At 43.3% G+C, this 24,961-nt stretch overlaps 1 protein-coding gene across 1 annotated transcript; it reads right to left on the bottom strand.

Annotated features, from left to right (window-relative positions):
• Window positions 1-1,495: 1,495 nt before the first annotated feature.
• Nipal1 (NIPA like domain containing 1) lies at window positions 1,496-21,629 on the bottom strand. Its single transcript, XM_059275968.1, has 6 exons — window positions 21,326-21,629; window positions 10,766-11,032; window positions 8,992-9,048; window positions 5,733-5,823; window positions 2,816-2,976; window positions 1,496-2,137 (listed from the first exon to the last, which is right to left on the bottom strand). The coding sequence occupies exons 1-6, from the start codon at window positions 21,594-21,596 to the stop codon at window positions 1,509-1,511; spliced, it is 1,476 nt and encodes a 491-aa protein (XP_059131951.1). The 5' UTR covers window positions 21,597-21,629; the 3' UTR covers window positions 1,496-1,508.
• Between the last annotated feature and the right edge of the window lie 3,332 nt (window positions 21,630-24,961).

The following is a 24,961-nucleotide window of genomic DNA, read 5'->3' as shown; positions in this document are numbered from 1 at the left end:
AAAGAAAAAAAAAACAGTAAAATAATTTGTACAAGTTTCAAACACACTACCGTTTCAGAAGATAATTTCCTACAAACTTGTGTTCACAGCTTATATATCTGATACACAAAGTGAGTCAGTGATGGATAGTAAACATGTATTTGACTTGAGGTATCAACTCATGGAATGCCCATGGATTATCAGTGTCCACAAGCATACAGTGCAGTTAACTGCCCTCAACAGTAACCCCCCACCGAAGACTCTAAGAGCAGGAATCTAGAGTGAGTCAGAGAAATCAAATGCAAAAGTTTAATGAGCAAAAGACACTTCCTGTAGTATGTCTGGGGTCTTAACACTTTGTTTTTAGGAATTTCTCTCTCCCTATACACTTATCAATGAGCTGAATTGGAAAGCGTGGCCAAGATGAATTCAATTGGCAAGAAAATGCATCCATAATTCAAAACAGCAACAGGCTGTGCCCATTCTGAAAATTTAGAAACTGTTCATAATTTCCTTAATAAAGATGAAAGTGGGAAGCTTTAAAAGAACATCAGGACATCACAAAGAATCTGTTAGTTGTTTTTGGTTTTACAAGACCTGCCTTTGAGAGATAAGACATTTGAGAAAAACTGAAGCATGTTTTTATATGTCACATTGTGGAATTGCTTTACAGAGACCTCTATGTCAACTAGAAGAAACCTATGGAATAATAATTTTCAAAAAGAAGTGTGGTGGTGCACATCTGTAACCCCAGCACTCGGTGGGGTGGAAGCAGGAGAGTTGTGATGAGCTCTGGGCCAGCCTGTGTCATAGAGCAAGAGCTTGCCTGAAAAAATAAACAAACCCAAAGAAAATATCCAAACTCCAAAACACTAAAAAAAAAAAAAAAAGGAACAAATTGGCTATTGTAAGTTATTACAAAGCTAAATTCATCTGGGTCTTCCGGAAAACACATTTTTGCTTATTTCAGCCAGGTCTGTGTTAATATAGAATCTCTGACATAATCATTTGTGTGTGTTTGGGGAAAAGAAAAAAATGTATGTGTCATGTACATTTTAGGTCACTATGTTCTTTTATATTTTGCCCATCTGCTGTCTAGTTTTTAAAGAAGGTATTTGCAGATGAGAGGACAAAGTGCCAGTCTTCCCATTTCTTAGTTTTAATAGCTTCAGATTATGACTCATCAGAGACCATGCAGTCAGAACCCAGTTAACTTGATCTGCCAATCACCTTGAGTCCATGACTAGGCAGCAGAGAAATGAACTGCCACCCAGCAGTGCCAAACCTATTGACCACAAGAATTATCCAGAGACAAACATAAGCCTTTGACTTCTTTCGTCTCCGGATCGGTTTCAATGGTTGCAAAAAACATAATAGAAAGACACAAATCTTCTAGAAGATCAAACTTGATTTTCCAATTTGGCGGTCAGAATGAAGGCTTTGCCTTAGCCTCCCATCCAGAGTGTTGGTATAGTGCTAAATATGCTAACATACAAACAGACCTTCCAAGAGCGTGTCTTGGTTGAAGTTCAAAGTTTATGGAGACTTTGGTCCTCAGTCCTGCTAAACAGGGTGACATCATCATCATCATACACCGCGGCTGAATAGTCTGCATTCTTTAGTAAAACGTAACTGTTCTGACTGCCGTTCGGAGAAAGGCCCTCCTTAGCAGTGGATGTGAGCTCACTCCAGGTGATGTCAGTGTTTTTAAAGGCATGGAGGAGGAAGATGCCATTGACGATGGTGAAGAACCCACTCAGGGTACCAATGATATCTCTGGCTTTCATGCCATACCACTCCTGGAACAAGATGGCAGAGCATGTCACCACCATGGATGTGAAGAACACGTAATAAATGGGAGTCACCAGAGAGGTGTTGAAAGTGTCCAGGGCTTTGTTGAGATAGTTAACCTGTGTCATTATGGAAAGTATAAGCACGGCCAACAGAATGAAGACCAGGGGATCCTTGTAAACAGGCTTCCACTCTAGCAGTTCCTTGATGGCAATTCCCAAGCCCTTGGCAGAAGAAACTGAAAACGCTCCTATCAAAGAACAGATTGCGATGTAGACCAGTATATTAGTCTGTCCTTTCCTGGGCGCCACGATCACAATCAGCACCAAGGAGATCACAGAGACGATCACGGCAAAGGAAATGAAGCCTGTTAGGAGGAGAAAGAATCAGGCTCAGGAGATGCTGACAAGACCAAACCTTTCCAAGGTGCCGTTAGTCATCAATTTCAAATCACAGGAATTTAGAACACATGAGGGGTTGAATAAATACCACTCAGCTCCTTAGTGATTCATAGAGCAACTCACAAACATATCATTTGAATCTCCACAGTATCACTACAAGGCTGGCCAGGTATAGCATTTTATATTTTTACTTAAGGAAGAGGGGCAGGGATTTGGGTTCATCAGAAATCTTTTGTCTCCACTGGCCTCATCTCTTTCTGTTGCTGTGTGACAAGGACACACAGACACAAAAATGAACTGTTAACTTCTCAGAAGAAGTTATAATGAACAACTCTCACTGTGGCTTACAGCCCACAGCGGGCTTGCAGGGTACCTTCAGTGTCGACACAAACTTCCTGTGGTAATGGGCATGGTGGAGCATGGGTAAGGTCAGTACTCCGGAGGCTGACAAAGAGGACTGTAAGTTCAAGGCCATCCTGGGCTATATAGCGAGGTCCTATCTCAACAAACCCAACCAAACCAAACCAAGCCCAAATACATCACTCGATGAGGGAAAGAGGCAGTGGCTTCGGGGGGTGTATGCCTTCCTTTTTTTTTTTTTGGTTTTGTTTGGTTTTGTTTGTTTTGAAGGCTGAACCACTGACCTGGATCTCTCAATTTCATTTCCATTTCACGCAAAGAAGTGACTTCTTCCTCTTGGGGGGCATGGATAACCATCACAGTTGACCCCAGTATGCTTAAAATGCAGCCTATTTTCCCGTGAATGTTCAAGTGCTCATTTAAAAAATAGGAAGACAATATTGCGCTGTTGAGAGAGAGAAAAAAAATCAAATCGGCACAGCTCAGGTACCCTCTGATTCCACTGCAGTTTAGAGGTCACACTGTGGCACGTGTGGCTCTGCGCCCCACAGAGCCAACTAGAATGCGCTGGGTGACACTGGAAAGCTTTACATGCATAGTTCAGCAATGGTGGTTAAGCAGCGGTAGTTTACTACTTGTATAGCTCGGGAGATATCATAGAAATGCTACACTCCTGGTGTCTCCCCATTGCCTCTTAGAGCTGAATTAGCTTCCAGTCGACTCCCGTAAAGCAACTGCAATGAAAAGTTTCTTATAGCTCACTGGCAAAAGTGAGCATCCCTCATCCGCAATGCTTGGCTCCTGAAATGGTTGCACAGTAGGAGTTTTGGTTGTGGCTTATTTGCATGTACGAGAGCTCTTAGGAACAGAACCTGGGCTTAAATAGAAGATTCGCCTGTGCGTCATGTAGACTTGACAGGCTCACCGGAAAGAAATTTTACACAATATGTTTGATACGCTCATGTTTTGACTGTAATCTGTCACATGAGGTCAGGTAAGGAATTTGTCACTTATGGCATCCTACGCAGGCTCAGAATGTTTCCAATTGAGGATCACCTTGGCTTTGAGTTTTGAATCAGGGACGTCCAACCTGTACATTTAGAATATAAGCGACCACGATGTTTCAAAGACAAACATCCTAGCCTGGGGAGATGGGTCATTCAGTAAAGTGCATGCTGCATGAGAATGAACATCTGAGATTTATGACTGAGACCCTTGTGAAAAAGCCAGTGTGGTTGTGCATAGTTTTCAAACCCCAGAGCTGAGGAGATAGAGACTAACGGATTGGGGGCTCGCTGTCCAGTTAACCTATTTGTCAAGCTCCAGGTCAGTGAGAGACCTTGACTCAACATAGAACGTGTACAGTGCCTGAGAAATGACACCTGAGGCTGTCCTTTGACCTTCATTTTACACACACACACACACACACACACACACACACACACGATAGAAAGATATACACCTAGCTAGCAGGTACTCTGTTCAGAGTTGGTACATAACTAACACATACCTGTACAACTATCCAGATTGTCAAACAGTAAAACATTTTCTCCTGTCCATCCCTGCCTGGATATTTCCGCCCATCTAAAGCTCCCAACGCTTCGCTTGTCATGGCTTGCTTTCAAAATGCTCAAGGTTGGCACTGCCATAGACACCACAGTAGGACATCCTTCTGCTACACCAAGAGGCTCTCTGAGGCTCACCAGCCTACTTTCTTACCATTTCCAATAAATGGTGCCATTTGACCTCAAGGCCGAGGGCATTTACGAGGTGCTTTCTCAGAGTTGCCCTCTCGTGGTCACTTGGGGGACTGCAGCCCCAGTGAAAACTTGTCTTAAGTCTTCAGACAGCTTTCTACACATTAACTCATTTAAATCTCTCAATTCTATAAAGACAGAAAGAAGTAGATAGGCCTAGTCAGAAGCTTTCTACTAGATACTGACAATTCACAGACTCTAAAAAGACAAAGACAACAAAATGGTAGCCAAGGCACACAAAGAGTTCACAGCTCGTGGACCACATTCACCTGAATGCTAACACAGCCCGACTCAGAAAAGTCAGACCCGTGGTGCTGGTTGGTTTTGTTAACTTGTCACAAACTAGATTCGTCTGAGGAGAGGGAGCCTCAAGTGCGGAGTTGCCTCCATCAGACTGATCTGTGGGCTTTTCTTGATTAATGATTGATTAATGGGAGGGCCCAGGCCGCTAGGAGTGTGGCAACCCTGGACAGGTGTTCCTGAGTTGTATAAGAAAACAAGTTGTGGGGAGCAAGTCAGTAAGCAGTGTCTCCGCAGGGTTTCTACTTTCAGTTCTGGCCGGCCCTGACTCCGGCCCAGGCCTCCCTCAGTGAGAGACTAGATACAAACTGAAGCCCTCTCCTCCCGCAGCTGATTTTGGTAATGCTTTTATCACGGCAACAGATCAAACTAGGACATCCACATCCTATAAAACAGGAAACCCTAGCACAGGGAACCCAACACAGGCACCCAGCAGGCAATGATGGGATTGTAGCAAGAGTTGAAATTTAGCTTAAACACGACGTATTAAAGCCTTCTGCTAACTGTTGGCATTAATCTATGTCATTAAACTATGGCAACAAGAAAAATTCAAAGGAGGTTCACAGTTTGCTCAGGTGAGAGGTATAAAACACACCCAAAACCCTCTGGCTAGGCTTCACTGAATCATCACAAATAGAATTGGCAATTACCTTGTCAGTAGTGAGTCAAGCTCTCCCGTCAGGTTTTCCTTTCTTTCTTTTCTTTTTCTTTTTGTTTTGCTTGTTTCTTATTAACAGCATGGAAATATCGCTCCTGTTTCTTTTGTATTTTTTTGTTTTTGTAGCTTTCTCAAATTGTTATTTTTTTTTCAAGAGGCAAGATTAGTTTTTTTTCTTTGCTGGGGATCAAACTCAAGGCCGTTTGCATGTTAGCAATTCTTAGCCCAAGAAATAATCTTTTATGCCTATATTATATATGGCTTGTCTCTAAGCTCTCAGGCGTCCCAGACATTATTTGGGACTGTCTGTGCTTTGAGAGCTCAGGTTGCATTTTTTGTTGTTGTTGTTGGTTTTGTGTGTGTGTGTGTGTGTGTGTATGTGTGCGTGCGCGCGCCCACGCAGTGATTTCTTAGCTTAATACTTCTCATGGTTTAAGTGTGCTGATGATAGGGAAGTAGCCACAGAAGCCTCTGTTGTTCACCTACCTTATGAGAACACTCAGCGCCCCCAGGGGGGTGACCAAGGTGGCAGGTGCAAATGCATAGGCCGCAAAGTTCGCGGCCTCTCCGGCTCCCACTGGAAAGCAAGCAGAACAGTGAGCAGATGGGATAAGGTCTTCATCAGAGGAGCTAGGCAAATGATTCATGACAGCAGCTGACGTCTATCTCAACGACGCTGAGGCCTACCTGAAGGCAATGATTTAACTTCTTGCCCCCTATGGGAAAGGAATGCTGTCATGAGACGCAGAGCTACCGTGATTGCCTGGAGAGAGCAACGTGACGACGCTGAGGAAATGAACGTACTTAGTACATGGTTTTCCACTGAGAGCCGAGCTACTTGTACGGTGAAAACATATTTGGAATCCAGTAGCTTCGGAGTAAGTTGAGAATGACTGAATTTGCAATTTAGCCATGGCAGTCACATCAGGCATCTCATACAATGAGAAGGGCTTATAGGGATCGGGTGTCTGGGTGGCACATATCCAGTTATCCCCACCACAGGCCCACGGCAGGAATCTCTGAACTGGAGAGGAACTACAAGCAAGTGACGATGTCTCAGGAGCTCAAGAAGATCTAAGTAGCCGTTGGAAAGTGCTAAGGATGGATGTCTGAATGTAATGTTATCTGAGAAATGAGATCTGCACCGGGTAGTGTACTGCAAATAACTTCCAGAGTGAGGGAAATTCCCCCCAAGAGCTGGCTTTTGTGTGAAAGCCAGTTTATTCTCAGAGACTGCAGCGGGATACTTCTCCAGAAAGTGTAGTATTTCTCGCTGTACAACTGTGTCAAGTAAACACACAGCGGAGAGAGGGGACAGCAGCGTATACTCTATAGTCTACTTTGCTACCACACTCAAACTGCAGGAGTACCTAGTGTTAGAACATCGTAAAAAAGATCTAAATTGTTGTGGAAATTACTTTAACTTTGTCAACATGTGTTGCATTTGTTTATGCTGCAGAATATCGCTTTAACTATGTAGAGATATGTTATGTTTGCTTATGCTGTGGAATATTACTTTATGTAAAGATACGTTACATTTGCTTATTCTGCATTGGTTTAGCAATGTAAGGATGTGTGTTTAATGATGTAAAGATGTGTTGCATTTGTTTCACCTTGCCTGTCTAAGGCACCTGATTGGTCTAATAAAGACCTGAGTGGCCCATAGCTAGGCAGAGAGGGATAGGCAAGGTTGGCAGGCAGATAGAATAAATAGGAGGAGAAATCTAGGCTGGAGGAAAAAAAAGGGGCTCAGGAGAAGAGGAGAAAAGAGAAGGAGAAAGAGGAGTTGCCAGGGGTCAACCACCTAGATACCCAGACAGCCACGGAGTAAGAAGGAAAGAAAGACATATAGAGTAAAGAAAAGCAAAAAGCCCCAAGGCAAAAGGTAGATAAAGAGAAACAGATTAAGTTAAAAGAGCTAGTCAGGAATAAGCCTAAGTTAGGCCAAGCGTTCAAAACTAATAATAAGTCTCTGTGTCATGATTTGAGAGCTGGTTGGTGGCCCAAAAGAAAAGGCCTGGTACACTAAATTTACATAGCAATTAGGAGACTGCTCTCCTTAAAAGAGCTGGGGCAGCCTTTTCAGACTATTCAACTTCCTCTGATGCCTTTATATTGTTCATAGTTTCAATTTTATAGATGTTGTTCTAGGCAAATCTTAACTTCATATGCTGATAGCCAGATAGCACCTCTAATGCATGTTTCCATCTGTACTATCACAAGCTTTTTTGCTTGGTATACATGATATTGTAAATGTAGCCATACACATTACCCCAGTATCAACAGTCCAAGAATCCTTTAATGAATCCATGTTTGGTCCCGATAAGGAAGACGCACCCATTTCCAAGAGATTGTGCAGCCAGGATAGCCACAAAGTCTAGTTAAGAACTCAGAAGAAGGCTAGGAGGTGGTGGCACACGCCTTTAATCCCAGGGTTTGAGAGGCGGATCTCTGTGAGTTTGAGGCCAGCCTGGTCTACAAAGAGAGTTCCAGGACAGCCAAGACGGTTACACAGAGAAACCTGTCTCGAAAAACAAAAAACAAATAAACAAAGAACTCAGAAGAAGGGCTGGAGAGATGGCTCAGAGGTTAAGAACACTGGCTACTCCTCTAGAGGACCCACCAGAGGACCTAGGTTCAATTCCACCACCCATGTAGGGTTCATAATTATCTGTAACTCCAGATCTGGTGCCCTCTTCTGGCCTCCTCATGTACTACATGCACATTGTGCACAGAGCAATACAGGCAAAACAGGCATATACCATATCTATCTATTATCTATCTATCTATTTATATAAATAAAACAGGCATACACATAATATATAAATAAATAAATAAAACAGACATACACTTAATATATAAATAAATAAATAAAACAGACATACACTTAATATATAAATAAATAAATAAAACAGGCATACACTATATATATAAATAAATAAAACAGGCATACAATATATATATATAAATAAATAAAACAGGCATACAATATATATATATATATAAATAAATAAAACAGGCATACAATATATATATATAAATAAATAAAACAGGCATATACTATATATATAAATAAATAAAACGGGCATACACTATATATATAAATAAATAAAACGGGCATACACTATATATATAAATAAATAAAACGGGCATACACTATATATATAAATAAATAAAACAGGCATACACTTAATATATAAATAAATAAATAAAACAGACATACACTTAATATATAAATAAAACAGACATACACTTAATATATAAATAAATAAATAAAACAGGCATACACTATATATATAAATAAATAAAACAGGCATACAATATATATATATATATAAATAAATAAAACAGGCATACAATATATATATATAAATAAATAAAACAGGCATATACTATATATATAAATAAATAAAACAGGCATACACTTAATATATAAATAAATAAAACAGGCATACACTTAATATATAAATAAATAACTTTAAAAAAGAATCAGAAGATACAGAAGGGAAGATAGTTCTCAGTTCTCACGGGAAATAGGAGATGTTTGTAGTAAAATATATTTGAAACACTAACTTCTTCCTCTGCCTTCTGTGAAAGCACAGAACAGGTGTCAGAGGAATGAAGCAACCTGTACATAGTTACGTAGGCAATATGCGGTGTCACCACAGTCATTTCCAGACCCAGTTCCATCCTCCACAGGAGGGGAGAGTAGCTGAGTCTGAAAACTCCTGAGTTTCATACTTACTCGACAGAAGTCCTGCCCACCACACCCATTCCTTGAGGTAAGAATGTCCACCTTGCCCTGGAAAATACCAAGAGAACAAAAATCAGGTCCTCTCCTCAGGAGATAAGGGCAGAAGAGCTGACTCCTAGGGAAGGTGTCGAGCATGCGGGAGAAGGCTAGGCTTCTGGTCACCTGGGCAACTGTCCTCTCTGAGGACACTTACTTGGTTCTTCCCAAGGTCATTTCAAGCTTTCTGGTACCCTGACTCCCGAGAAAGTTCCTTTGACTTGTATAAAATTGTATTATCATCAGGGTCACTAACGATGTTAGTAGGCAATACAGGTATGGGTATTATAAATTCTGAATTCTTTATTCTCCACTCAGAGAATCTCTTAAGTTACACAGAATATAGTCTTCCTTTACACAGAATAGATTCATGCTTAAGAAGGCTTTCTTTGGGGTTAAAAGTTATTTCAAGTTCAAAGAATCTGGAGTGTATTTTGCAGAATGGTAAAAAGTGGAACTCTCACATTTTTTCCCCTCTACTTATTCCCAATTTGTCTCAATATTTTTAGTTGAATAATTCATTTTTCTTCACTGGTCTGAAATACGACTTTTTAAAATTACATATTAGCTTCTATATGTAATCTGTTCTGTGGGAGACCTGCTCCCACATTTTCCCCAGGGTACTCTTAAGGAGGGAGAAGTGAGAAATATTTAGATAGAAATATAGAAGGGAGAGAGAAACAGATTAAAATACAGGATAGCCTTGGGAGGGCCTGGATCCTTATCCACGGGCCCTCACTGTCTCTTCTAAAGGGCTCTTTGTTTGTTTGTTTGTTTGTTTTTTGTTTTTCAAGACAGTGTCTCTCTGTGTAGCTTTGCTCCTTTCCTGGAACTCACTCTGTAGACCAGGCTGGCCTCGAGATCCCAGAGATCCACCCGCCTCTGCCTCCCAAGTGCTGGGATTAAAGGTGTGCCCCACCACTGCCCGGCTTTTTATAGGAATTCGAAGGGGTGGAGCAAAGACCTCCCCTTAGCACAACCAAGTGTGGACCCTTCCAATCACCTAGTAACCACGTGGTCAAGCAATCCTGTAATGCAGCCCTGCTGGGTAAAGCAAGCTCAGCTCTCACTAGGAACCTTTGTGGGCCTCCACACTGTTCTACCTAGACATTTTCAACAATCCCTTACTATTTGTTTTAATTCCAGTACCAAATTGTTCTCATTAAGACCAAAGTATAGTGTATTTTCTGATGGAGCAAAGCTGCTCTCTCACTACTCCTTCAGAACTTGTTTACCTAATAGTCGTTTATTTTTCCATGGTGACCCTGGAAAAAATATTTAAGTTTCTTGTGCTATTATAGTTCATGAAAATGAATATAAATGTGTGGCTAATGCAATCAAACAGGCTACTTGGCATCTGGAATGTCCCTATAAATAGCAGTATAATTCTACCACTACTCATTCATTGACTCCACAAATATTTGGTGGGTGCTAACCACTGCTGAGTGCATGGTTAATGAGTCTGCTAGTCAACAAGTAAACCTGATGACTAAAATGAACAATAATGCAATACCTTAGAGGCAATGAAGGAAACTGTTCAGTTCAATGACAGAAATTGAGGGAGGTCATTCTAGGAAGATAGACTACGACAGAATTCAAAGCCATGAGTCAACTAGACAAAAGGCAGGGGTAGAGAGTTCTGGGCAAAGGGGAAAGCTTTTTGGGTAGAGAGGAAGGAACGTGCTCAAGAACTCGAGTGGAGACTTTGCCTGTTGACTGCGTTTCTTACCTGCTCTAGTGATGCCCTTGTTGGCCAGTTGCAAGAGACCCTTCTTTTTGAGTATGAAACTTGAACCAATAAAAATGCTGGAGCTGATGGCCAGTGCCAAGCCCCCATAGAGACTGTATTTGTTTTCGACATTTGCAGAAATACTGAGGTTGGTGACAGTGGAAGTCAGGTTCGTGTAGAGGGCAGGAGAAGGCAGCAGCTGTGACACGCTTGTGATCTCACAGGAAGCCTGGGAAGAGTTTGAACAGACCAGAGACAGCACGTGACCTGGTAAAAAAGAGGAGGAGGAAGAGATGTTAAAAATGCGAGGGAGCTGCGTAACAACTTATTCCTTTCTGCAAAAGAGAGGCTTGAGTGGACGGAAACGCATTTTTACTGTAAGCAGGGAACTCCCTAAGAGATGGTACACAGGCCTATAGACACTTCCTTCCTTCCTTCCTTTCTTTCTTTCTTTCTTTTCTTTCTTTCTTTCTTTCTCCCTTTCTTTCTTTCTTCCTTTCTTTCTTTCTTCCTTCCTTCCTTTCTTTCTTTCTTTCTTTCTTTTCTCCCCCTTTTTTTCTTTCGAGGCAGGGTTTCTCTGTTTAGTCCTGGCTGTCCTGGAACTCACTCTGTAGACCAGGCTAGCCTCCAACTCAGAGATCTGCCTGCCTCTGCCTCCCGAGTGCAGGGATTGGTGCTGGGGTTTAAGGCATGGGCCACCACAGCTCAGCCCTATAGACACTCTCAATATAGCTTGCACACATTCTTAAAATGATTTAAAAATTGCTTAGTTGTCATTGTTCAAAGAGGAGAGATTTCACGTGAAAGTCTAGGATCCTCTGATCAACTGAACGGCCTGGCATCATGTGGATCTTGGTTACAGTGAGGAAGCAGCAGCCTGTTGGAAGTGTGAGTGTTTGTGTAGACCTGGCTTGCGTTCCACAGTTCACCACAGCCCACCCCACCCCCATCCACCGCACTCACGATCAGACTGTCTCTCAGAAAGCAGGGCTTTCGGCATAGAAACGTAGAGAAGGCTGTGGCGACGCCACTGGCCTATAAACTACCCTATTATAGGAAATTTAGCTGAGCCATTTGTGGGTTATGAACTGTGCATTCCAGAAAAGGCATTAAACTTTAATTTTGCATGCCACTTTGCCCAGAGAAAATCATTTTTCAGTTTAATTAATTCAGAATTTTGTGGAAAAATGAATTAAACATCAGTAGGCTTTATAAATAATAAGACTGAAGCAAGAATGTAAACCCACAGGAACAAACCCATTCTGTGCATTGGGCCTTTTAGGCTAAGCTCTGAAACATGAAATGGAAACATTTTACACAATATAAGAAACTTTTAATAGTCTGTCACTTGAACAGATTCTGAGTCAAAACTCTTAAATATTTCAAGGAATAACATTATTAGAAATGTTCTAGAATGTTGTTTTAAAAGAACAACTGCAAATGTTCAAAGTAGCCAGGACTCGGCATTCTTCTGGGGGCATCCCATCCCATTGAGAGTGGTGGCACTCTCGAGTAATTAGGGCACTTGGGAGTTCAGCTCACAATTTGGGGGCCGGCCTGGATCACAGGAGGGACAACGGAACAAAATAAAACAAAAAACAAAATAGCCAACCAAAGAAACAACAAACCCCAAACAAACAGGCAGTGAGCAGGAAACATTTTTGCTGGTTACAGTTCTGATGGTGTTCATTCCCGAGAAAACAACGTGGAACGTAACTTCCCAATGAACACATTCCTGTCCTTCAGTCTGCAGCTAACATAACCATTCCAGAGCTTCATCCATGAGATCAGGGTGGGCGGACCTCATTCCAGCACAACAATATGCCTTCTAAGTAGCTGACGGAGCAAAAACAGATCCTACACTTTAGGGGGTGTGGGGACAGCGGTGCCAAGGGAACGCAAATAATTTTTGGTTGCATTTTCCAAGTTCTCTGTGGAAGTGGCAGACATGAAGGCTGGGGGGTTTATGACAGGAGAAAAAATAAAAAATCTTGCTTGGTTACTGATCTTAGAACTTCAATCGTTTTACGTTTTGGGAGTGTATTCAGGGAGGAAAGCCCACAGAGGCTGTGACAGAAGGAAGGAGAGAGAATGGGGGTGTGGAGGTGCCCAGGGCACAGGGAATAGGGGGTGGGGCACAATGTGTGGGTAGAGACCCTAGAGGATGTTAGAGGATTCAAAGCTATCTCTAATCAGAGTAGGTGTCTCAAGATCCCAGGACACAAAGTCATTCACTATTCAAGGAGTTGAATGTGGACTTTACTCAACATTGAAAGTCTATAAAAGTCACTGAAAAATTGTAATAGACCCTGCCAGTCACTTTGAAAGTGACTACAAATGTGTACCACCAGAGAGCTTGCTCAATTTCTTTGATGTTATTTTCAAAATATTAAGTAAAAATTAGTTAGGAGATGTGTGTCATTTGTCAAAAAGAATAATACTTGAACTTTGTCAATGAATCAACCACACAATTTAAGAAATAAAATATTACTCCTTATAGATGACACCTACCCTGGACTCTCTTTAATGTTTCTCTCCTTAAAGTGGTGAATTCCTTGCTACAGCACCAAAGATGTGTAACTGCAAACGGCCCAGCCATGTAACCCAGGTCAACCTTATTATTTCAGAAAATTATAAATATAACATATAAGTAAAGCCAGTAAAATCTAAATGTTCATACAAAGGTGAAATGCTTTCATCTCTCAAAACGCTGTCTCTAGAGAACCATTTAATTGTACAGTTTATGACAGGCTATCTGATTTCTAGAGAGTCTATGGTTGAGCAAAGCTACATTTGAACTTGAGAATCACAGCCATGCATTCCCAGGTTGAGATAGCCTCGTCTCCCCATCTAGTCTTCTGTGTTGATTAGTCACTCCTTAGCCTTCCCATTGTTGGCATAAAGTTCTTCCCCTGGTGTGGTTTGGATGTTAAATGCCCACGAAAAGCCTCGTCCCCAGGGTGGTACTATGGGGAGACAGTGGCGCTGCCAGAGCTGGGCTCTAGTAGGGCGGTCCTTTGAGTCACTGGAGGTGTGGCCTATTGGGAAACTCTTCTTTCACTTTTCCCTCCTCCCATGATGAGGGAGGCAGTTTTCTCCTGCTATAGGCTCCCACTGTGGTGTGCTGCCTCACCACAGCTTCAAAGCAATGGGATAAAAAGTCCCAGACTGGACCTTCCAAAATGACGAGACACAATGTGTCGTTCCTCTTTATAAACCGCTTCTCTCTGTTGATTATCTCTGCCGCTGATGTTGAGAGTTCAGCAGAGGTGACATGGATTCAAGCTTCAGCTTCCTTACCATCCATCCCCTCACTATGTCTTCTTCCCTCAGAGGTCTCATATACTCCAGGTTGGCCTTGAACTTGCTATGTAAGCAAGAGTGACCATGAGCTTCTGGTTCTCTATATCCACCTTCCAAATGATGGGATTACAGACATGCACCATCACACCTGGTTTACGTGGTGTTTGGGACCAAGCCCAGGGCTGCGTGTGTACTTGGTAAGTAAGTACTCCACCAAAGGAGCAATATCCTTAGCCTGAGTTTACTCTCTTGCACATCTGTAATTCTCAGAGCTGCTGCTGGCCTTCTGGCCTGAGTCCCACTCATGAAGAAAACACAAGGAAGACCTGAGAACCAGTCCCAGGCAGATACGCAGCCTGAAGCAGGAACCCAGTCTGGTCTACCCTCAGTTGACTTGCAGACACATCTGCAGGAGTAGAGTACAGCTACCCATCTCATTGTTGTAGAAAATCTGAATGAAATCTTTCTGTCCACCACAATTCACTCTCCAGACTCGAGTCACTGCCAGCCAGATAACACCTCCCTTGCTTGATCTCACTGATTCGAGCACAGTTTTCCATCCCAGTTATAACAAAGCCTCAATTCCTCCCAACCCTAAAATTTAAAACTTCTTGTGTTGTGGAACTTGCTCAACTCTGACCCTGTATTGTATGGCTCTCCCTCCCACCCATTCCTCAAACAGCACAAATTATACTTTCACTCACTCATCCAATTTTTTTATTATGTCTTTTAGCTGCCATGAATCTTTTAGAAGCTGGGGGTACAGCAGAGAATGTAACAACATTCTCACTGTCTTGTATTCTAATGGGAAAGACAGAGAAATGAACTGTGCAATATGTTGAAATGCCAAGAAAAGCAATAAAGGTGCACACATATGTATATTTAAAAACAAGATTAGGTAGAAAACTCTGCTACATGTAAAAGCAAAAACCGGAGACAGAAGTGTGTTTGGAAGGGTAAAGGGACTGTATAGGCAGCTGGGTGGAGCGACAGACTGGAGGGAGATGGAAGGAGATGTGGTCTCAGGGCCGTTAGGGCAAGTTCGGGTGAACTGAGCGGGTGGAAAAGACGGTCCCACCCTGTCGTTCCTCTTTCAAAGAGTAAGTGCACCTGCCCTATAGTCCACAGACTCGTGGGCCCGCTTCCTCTGTCTGTTGAACACAGGTCCAGCTGTCTCCTCTTTAGTTGTCTTAGACTAGTTCCTCTTCACCTTACAGCTTTTATAGTGGCCACTATCTGGCCCATTCCAGAGTGCTGGCACACATAGCCAGCAGCTTCTTGGCACCGAAATGCCTCCTCCTGGGTTTGCGGGTATAGCTCAGTGGCGGAGCACGAGCTCAGTTACACACATCCCCAACACACTTCCTTAGACAGCCGTTCTCTGCAGTCCCAATCAAAAGAAACTTGCAATTCCCCCTCAGCAAATTATCCTACTTAATGCTCCCAATCAATCACACTTCTCCTCACAGCTTATGTCTTTGTAACATTTTGCAGATCCATACAGTTAGGGATTTGCTCAACCAAACAGCTGTTGAGCCCGTAGCACCCAATAGGCCGCGCTAGCCATCTATTTGTTCATGCGCAGTCAGCTCCCCTGTGAACTGGTGAGGCAGGTCAACAGGGCCGGCGGACAAGCTGCTGCTCCTGCAGAGCAGGCGACTTTAGCGGAAGCACAAGCAAACAAGAATAAATGGAGGAGACAGACAGGAAGGATAAATCACTTAAACTGATTTGGAACAGAATAAAGGCTAGACATAAATCAGAACACACGTGGAACACAATGAGAAAGAACAGCACACGTTTGGACGTCACTTCACAGCGGACAGATGTACATACATGTAAACTCTCATGCAGCTGGGTACGATGCCCATAATTTCAATGAAGAAAACAGAATTGAGCGAAGAGGGTGTAGCCCAGAGGCACATGCTTGCCTGGCATGGGGGAGACCTTAGGTTTAATCCCCAAGCACTTCAAAAACAAATAAACTGCAATGAAAAAAACCAAAGCAGCAGGTGCATCAACAAACCCTTCAAAATGGAGATGAGAGGATGCCACCGGTTTAAAAGCTCTATCTTGAAACAAGGTCTTCTTCAAGTGGCCTGTGGGAGGGCCATGTCACAGGACTGCTGGCCCTGGGGTTTCCATAACTGCTGTTCTCACACTTCACCATCAGTAAGAAAGGTCACCCAATTGCTAAGGGTTAAATCCTCTGGGGGGCAGGGGAGAGGCAGCCAGCATGGTGGTACAAGCCTTTAACCTCAGGACTCAGGGGCAGAGGCCGGTGAATCTCTAAATTCAAGGTCAATCTGGTGCACATTTTGAGTTCCAAGCCAGCCAAAAACTATGTAGTGAGACACCCTATCTCAAAAACATTAAAAATGAATAAATGAATAAATAAATAATTTGAAATGAAAATGCAGGAAAGGAAATTAAGAAACATTCCAGTAACCTTGCATGCACGTTAAGGATTTTAAAAACAATCACTTATAGTTCATACTAAAGATTAGGCTCAATAATGGACATCACTGTTTTCTATACAACTTTTAATGGAGAGTTTTATTTTGTTTTTAAGTAGTGCTTAATTTTGGCCCTTAGGAAATCTTTAGGACTTAGGAAACAAACAAACAAACAAACAAAAAACAAAACAAAACAAAAAAACCTTGTCTTAGTTTTCTTTTTAAGATATTGAGGAAATTTCTTTCAGAGCATTTGATAAGCAGTCATATTGTATACAGAAAATCAAATTGTCTTAATAAAAACTGATCATATGATGGGTTTTGAGAAATGCCCATCACGTGTACTTTTTTGACAGAGTAATGTGTAGAAATTCTAAGACCACATCACGTCTCGGGGCCATGGAAGGGGTAGGGCACCTTGTTAGTTCCAGCTGGAATAACCAAGTAGAGCCTGTGTTGATGTCTAAACAGCAGTTACTTTCTATAGCCCTGGAGGCTGCAAGTCTGAAGTCAGCCTGGCTCCGTGGTTGGGCTCCTGGTGACATTCTGGTGACAACCTCCTCTTCTCTGTAGGGTGAGATTTGGGGCACTACAGGCTGGACATCCATCATCCAAAAATCCCAAACACTAGAAAACATGAAGCTTTTGAGCACTCATAGGACATTAGTGGAAAATTCCACATCAGGAAACTCAGTTTTATCTAGAAAAATATTTTTAAATACTGTATAAAATTATCCTCAGAAAACATGTATGATTTTTATAGGAAACGTGTGTGAACTTATTGTTTAGACTTGGGTCCCATTCCCAAGATATCTCATTATGTACATGTGTGGTAATATTTTATTTGTGCTGAAATGTGATATATTATTTGTATGTTAATAAATAAAGTTTGTCTGGAGATCAGGGTCATAGCTAGCCATAAACAGAAGTCAGGTGGTGTTAGCACACGCCCTTTATCTGATCACATGGCAGGCAGTCTCTCTGTGTGGTCAAGGACACAGCCAAGCGTGGTGACACACATCTTTAATTCCAGTACCAACCATAGAGACCTGGAGGTCTGTATAGACAGGCAGTGACGGGGAAGTGATGTGGCTGGACTTAGAGCCAATGAGAAGGCAGAACAGGAAGGCAATAAAGGCACAGGTTAGACAGGAAGAAGTTCTCTTGGGAAGCTACAGTGATGTGGTAAGCTAAGGTTAGTTGGTAGCTATTGCTCTGATCTCTATGGCTTGCACCTCTGTATTTGGCTCTGTGTTTCTTATTTAATAAGACTGTTTAGAAATTCATCTAGCCGGGCGGTGGTGGAACATGCCTTTAATCCCAGCACTCGGGAGGCAGAGCCAGGAGGATCTCTGTGAGTTCGAGGCCAGCCTGGTCTACAGAGCGAGATCCAGGAAAGGTGCAAAACTACACAGAGAAACCCTGTCTAAAAAAAAAAAAAAAAAAAGGAAGGAAGAAAGAAAGAAATTTGTCTACATACTACATATATGTAAATATTTCTCCGATCCCCAAACGTCTGAAATTGGAACTACTTCTGATTCTAAGCATTTTGAATGAAGGATGCTTAGGCTGTAATCCCCTGCATGAAGACCTTGGACCTACGACCAGTTATCTCCCAACGTCCCCATTCCTCCGTCTTGCCATACTGAAATACGGGCTGCAATGTGAAACAGGAAGGGTGCACCTCTCAATGGACTGCATGCACTTTCAAGTGAAATACAGGCCCCAATAATAGCATGTTTAGTTTAACACGGACCCTGTAGCCATATTAAATTCTCTAGTTCAGGGCTGGAGAGATGGTTCAGAGGTCTTAAAAGAGCACTGGCTGCTCTTCCAAAGGTCCTGAGTTCAATTCCCAGCAACCACAAGGTGGCTCACAACCATCTATAGTGAGATCTGGCACCCTCTTCTGGTGTCCAGGCAGAACACTGTATACATAATAATAAATACATCTTTTTTTAAAAAATTCTCTAGTTCAGTTTCTATATCTGTAAAACAGAAAATAAAACTTCAGAATTTAGTTTTGCAGGAGTGAATGGATCTGTTTTATATGAACGTTTTGACTTTTCAAGATTATCTACCAATGTGGAAGCAGAAGAGGAAGATACGGTCAGTTCTCAGAGTCACAATTCCTCAATTGCCCGTTCTTACAATTTTTTAAGTTATTTTTATCTCAAGTATGTGGGTGTTTGGCCTGCATGTTTGTCTGTGCACGCCATACATGCCTGGTAGCCTCGGAGGGAAGAAGAAGGGGTTAGATGCCCTGGAAGTGGAGTTACAGGGGAGTGCGAACTGCCTTGTAGATGCTGCAATCAAAATCGCGCCTTCCCAAAGAGCCCTCAGTGGGCTTGACCACTGAGCCTTCGCTCTAGCTCCTGATTCCCTCTTCTTAAAACCGAAGATACTCAGGTCGGGAAAACAGAAAGCATCGATTCTAAACACAGGCATTTTTCTCTTGTCCAGCTGTAGCCTGGGAAAAGTGGCTCACTCTACGAAAGAAAATTTTGACAACCCCGGATTCCTCTCTGCCTGAAGCTTGCTTTTCCAACCCCAAGTCAGCGGAGAGCTCCTCGGATATGAGAATGTACTGACGTCCTTTTGGTAGTCAAGTGTTTTTATCCTCTAGGCCACCATAACATCACCTTCACAGTCCCTGACAGAAAACGCTTATGAAGTTGGAGTGTCCCAGGGAATGGCTGCAGTTTTTGTATTCTGTTTTCACGGGGCCGCATGTCCATTGTTAATAAAACGCTATTGGCTGTTGAATTTGATTTGAGTTCGGTTAGAACACTACAAACAGCGCTGAAAACCAAATGATAAAAAATTCTTTACATGTATTTGTTTGTTTTTTTTTTTATTTTGAAATAATTTGGGGTTATAAGGTCTTTTGAAGTATTCAGTCATGATTTAAAAATTGAAATCAAAGTACTACTGTAATTTTTTCTTTGTGGGCATCTAATGGAACTACTTTATTTTCAGACTCTATGATTGGCTTGTCATTTGGTCTAGGGTCTGGGCCACCCAGTCTGCAAGACCACCCACACCTTCAGTGCATCTTAGACTTTGCCACCACATTATCGGGTACGTTATCGGGTCATTTGCTTCTTGGGGACTGCCTGTTACTAGGGTAGTAAACTGCGTGGGAGTTCTAGAGTCAAGGGCCAGACTGATGACAACCCTTTCCTAGGACCTAGACAAGTGCTTGGCTCACAGAACCCTTGTTTATCACCTCAAATGAATCAGCGAGAGAAACAGACTCCATCTAAGCCCCATCAGGCACTGCCCTGTGGGTTTCCTGTGTTATCACACCTGCACCTACTTTGACTGTGAACAATAAGATCTCTTGACACTTTAGAGATAAAGAAAGAGCCCAGAGGACTCAGGCTGAAGCCTAGTCTTCTCATACTCCTGTAAAACACGGGTTAACCTCTTCCTTCTTTCCCAGCAACTTCCCCCACGATTAATCACGGAGGTGAAACAGAGCTTCAGTATCTCTTGTTGTTACTAAATGCATGAGTAAAGCAGGAAAAATATCCAGAGGTCAAATGAGTGGGTGCAATCTATGTACAGATCCCTGAGCAAACAAGGGCAGGGTACATTAGTGCCGAAATGACTTTGTGGCTTCAGAGTTACTCAGAAAGGGGACTAACTACAACATGGCTGTCTAGGAAATAACCCTAGACTCAGCTGCCTTAGGGACCACCCATCTCATTTTGGGGATAGTTTGTGAGTTATTGCGAACTTTTCTTTTACATGTCCCTCCCCTTTCTCACTAGCTGTGTTTTGATGAGTTCCTCCCTCTCTTTCTCTCCTTCCTTCTCTTTCCATCCTCCTATAGTTAAGCTACACACAGGAGAAGATGAGACGAAAGTATACGAAGAATGTTGCCTTCTGAAAGGGGCGGTTTGTACTAGACTGCTCTCTGCCTTCATTCTCTTTGAGTCGTTGGCAAGTAGATTAGAAATGGCCTTTGCCCTGACACTGTAAAAAATAATTTCATTTGCAATGCACACTTCCCAAGACTGCCTCACTCCTTTTCTCTGTTTTCATCCCAGTTTACGCTCACCTTCTGTGTTGAGACCGCAGGAAGCCCAGCGGATGTGTGAACATCTGGCAGAGAGGGCAAGGGCCCAGGGATTTTACAGGGTAAGATGGGGGCCGTAAATCCCAGCGCGGTCCGCAGGAAGAATTTACCAAAGGGCACGCCCAGTTCCCTGTTTGAGTAGTCTCTCTAGTCATACTCCTAGTTCGGGTGGGAGATGTTTCATTCCGAAGGCAGAGCAGCCACGCCTGGCACCCGCCCGGCTGTACTGGGGACCCAGGCGCAGTCCGCGAAGGGCGCAGCGTGGGAGGCCCACGGGATCCCCGGCTCGCCCTCTGCCGGGCAGGTGGCGTGGACCACGGACTCTGGAATTGAGGCTGAGTCAGAGGAAACTTCCTCCCCGACCAAACCCGGGAGTTTGCCCTTAGCATCCCGAGTTTCCCCGCCACACATTCAGCACTACGTAATTGACACGGGCCAGCCCGGAGACCAAATGGGTGTCCCGTCTGTCCTGCCTCCCTCCCATTTGGGCTTCCCCCCAGAGCCTGGAGTGTGATGGGCACAGCTCAGTATTTACTGTCCGGCTGGTGGGGCAGCCGAGTGAACGGCGGGAACCCCGAAGGACGAGGGGACCGCGTCAAGAACCCGCACATTTTCTTCGGATCTAGTTGTATCTTGAGACGGCGCATCTGGGCTCCCAGCGACCTAAGTGACAGTGACAGATATCCCCACTCTCCCGCCACCAGGCCTGACACTCACCTTCTCGGCAGGGCTCCCCCGGTGGCAGCCTCAGCTGACCCCCCATGGCCTGGGGACCGGGCTTCCTCGGCGCTGGCACTAGTTTCTCACGCACCTGTACCCCGGGACCCACGGCGGAGCTTCGGGCTCCGCCCAGGGTGTGCGCTGGCTCCGCCCAGGGTGTGCGCTGGCTCCTCCCCCGTGGCAGCCTTAGCCAATGAGAGTGGTTGGGTGTGGCATCGGAGCGAGCCACGCCCCCTGGCCCGCTGGTTGGAGGCTCATGCTCCCCCATTGACTGCCGGCGTGGCTCTTTCACTGTCCTGGGTGTCTGTAGGGTGGGCCGGGTTGCGTGAATGTGCAGGCCAGAAACACCTGTTCCAGAAGGCTTATGAGGTCACAGCGTGGATGCTGCCGAAGCCGCTCCTGGAGTTTACTGGAGTAGAATCTGTGCTGAGGTGCCCCCTTCTGGCTGTCCGGGAGCTCACGATTTTGTGCTAGCTGGCATCTGTGGGTCCTGCCCATTTGCGGGAGTCTTCCATCGCTGGCTTTTATGGCACAGGACCCTGTCTGCTGGACTTCTGCGCTGAATCTATGCTAAAGTTTACTCTGGGAATTTTCGAATAGGCTTGGTGCTTCTTACGTACCCCCCTTGTCCTCCACGCCTACCTGTTTTCAACCAGCAGGTATCTCCCTCTCCTTTATCCCCACGCCCAGTCCTATAGATGTATGAAATAAGCTTTTAAGGGAACATCAATGCCCAAACTTAGGAAATCTGTTCCCACACCGAGGTTTATGTTATTCTAGCCATGCGTTAACTAGCATACAGGCACATACATGAATCGACTTATTACATTGCGCAGTTTATTAACTCCGGTTTGCAGATGAAAGATTCAAGGTAAAGGATGAGGTGGAGTAACCTAGCCATGAGGTATTTATATCTCGAGAAATGGGCACACTTCCTGCTGAAACTTTCAGCAGGGAGAGCCGGGAGTGTGCATACGTGTGGGGTGCCTTTGTGCTCTGGCACTAAAACACTATCCGCTCTCCTCCCCTTGATTCTAGGTGTTCTTGAACAGCTATTAACTTTATTGCCTAAGAGTTTCACTGCAGAGATTCAGCTTGCTTTTCTTGTTTTTGGGCTTATGAGACAAGACTTAAATCCAAATTAGTCAATAATCCAAGGTGCATACTTGTTACGTGGGTATGACTTGCGGAAAAAGAATGGGGTGGGGACGGGAACAAGCGAAAGTGGCAAGGATGATTTAAGACGGCTTTGGATGGGGAGCCTTGTGAATTGGACATCTATTTAAATATTTTCTTTGGCCATCAGAGTTGAAGTTTTGTCTTCATCTTAAATTGGTAATGACAATAAATCATTATCAGGCACTTATATCAGGTACTTACTGCTATTTAACAAACATCAGTTACTATGTGGCAAAAACTAGCACTTTATAAAAATTTGTTTAATTCATATGAAAGCTGTTTCAAGACGATAGATGTTGCTATTCTCTGCTTTATGCCTCATATCTTCACTTGAAAATGTTCCCTTGAGATGCATTATTTTTCTTTGTTTGCAAACGTATGCACACATGTGTATGCAGGTGCACATGTCCGTGTGTCTGTGGAAGCCAGAAGGTGATACCAAGTATTTTGCTCAATTGCTCTTCCCTTTATTCCCTCGAGATGGAGGTCTGTTACTGAACCTGGAGATAGCCTAGACAGCAAGTCCCAGAAATCCTTCTGTTTACGTCCTCCAGAAAGCTGCGGTTATAGGTGTGAACCATATTAGCTTTTTATGTGGGTTCTGGTCTTCCTGTACGTGCAGAAGAGCTGTTCCCTTCCAGGTCATCTGTCCTGCACTTTGAGATGAAGGTCAGTTTTTCACAGGAGGTACTTTGTTATAATTCTTCCTTATTTCGGTTCTGGCAATCCTCTGAAAAAAATACTCAAACTTATTTATGATCACAGCTGTCCCAAGCTCAATGTGGCCTAAGCAGAAATTGACCATGAATTTTCTTTCACTGACTGTTTCTAGATGAGCATATATGCAGAAAATCACACAGAATGTCATTAGTGCATTAACTGGGGGCAGCTGTTAGTCCAACCAGGAATATACTATTTAACCCAAAGAAGAACAACACATATTATAAGTCTCCAACGAGGCCACTCCTGACTTTGGGAAATCCTTTTATGAGTCAAAACTTCGAATGTGACAGTAAACAAGGCCCCCTAAAAGGCTCTGTGCAAGGTCACTAGTCGAGCAATCCACAATGCCTCTGAGCTTGAGCAAGCAAAGCCACACTGTCTTGGAGCTTGGGCAGGTCCGGAGAGTGCCTCCTGTGTGAACTTTTTACCTCCAAATTGCCACATTATGGGGGAGTTTGTGGTTCCCTGGGTTGGGGGTGGTGACCAGGTGGAGGGGAGGGTAGCTGGTGGGCAGGAGGTAATGTGTAATGAGTCATGTGTAACACTAGCTCATTGCTCTCGGTCTATTACTGTCCCACCCCCAATCTGTCTTTTTAAGGGGTTATCTATTTTGAGAATCTTCCTGTGAAGAAATTGATTTTCTTTGCTGACTCAAAATTCATTGTCTCCTTTTCTTATTTTGAAATCTTTTTTGCTTATACTTCGAATTTAGTTTATGTTTTATACTTTTCAATGTGAAATTTCAGGTAATTGATTCGAAGCACTTATTGTCTTTTAATATACGTATTTGAGAGCCTGGGGAGCTGGTTCAGTGGTTAAAAGTGAATGCTGTTTTGGAGAGAACCTGAGTTTAGTTACCAGAACTCACACCTGGCAGCTCACAACCACTTGTAATTTCAACTCAAGGGAACCCAGCACCCTTTTTTGGCTTGTCATGAGCACTTGTACACACATACACACACACACACACACACACACACACACACACACACACGTGGGGAGGGGAGAGAGAGAGAGAGAGAGAGAGAGAGAGAGATATGAAAATGTATTTTAAAAAAAACATATAAGTAAGCTGGATGGTGGTGGTGCACACATTTAATCCCTGCACTCTGGAGGCAGAGGCAGTCAGATCAAGTTCTAGGACAGCCATGGCTATTACACAGAGAAACCCTGTCTTGAAAAACCAAAACCAAAACCAAGCAAGTGAGCAAACAAACAAAAAACTATGTAAGTATTTAAAGCTAACATTTAACTTCAAATACTACATTAGCTCCATCCTACAATTTTGATGGGTTGTGCTTTTATTAACATTTAGTTCACAATATTTAAAATCATTCATTTTGTTTTCCTCCTTAATTCAATTCATTTAGGAATACATGGCTTGATTTCCAGACACTTAGTACTTTGAGAGCTGCAGTTTCCATGTGTTTTGGATTGACCCCAATTACTAAAGCAAGTATAAGAAAACGTGAAAGTCTTTCACTCAGTCCAGTGACTATCAGGAGACACATAGGCAACACTTTACTTCCCAAATCTCCCTCCACCCTAGGCTGTTCTTGGTGCCCCTTCCATCTTGTCAAACTGAACAATCTTGTCTTGAATCGCTTTATGTCAAACAAATCCAGCATCATCCTTGTATCCATCCCTTCATTCACACCCCACAGCCAATCAATCAGCAAATCGTATTTGCCTCCACTTTAAATCTGTATCCCAAATCTGACCCCTTCCTTC

Source organism: Peromyscus eremicus, chromosome 10 (assembly GCF_949786415.1).
Source record: "Peromyscus eremicus chromosome 10, PerEre_H2_v1, whole genome shotgun sequence".
In the NCBI taxonomy this organism is placed as follows: domain Eukaryota; kingdom Metazoa; phylum Chordata; class Mammalia; order Rodentia; family Cricetidae; genus Peromyscus; species Peromyscus eremicus.
Note: the sequence above shows the minus strand (reverse complement) of the source record. Positions and strands in the feature narration are given on the sequence as shown.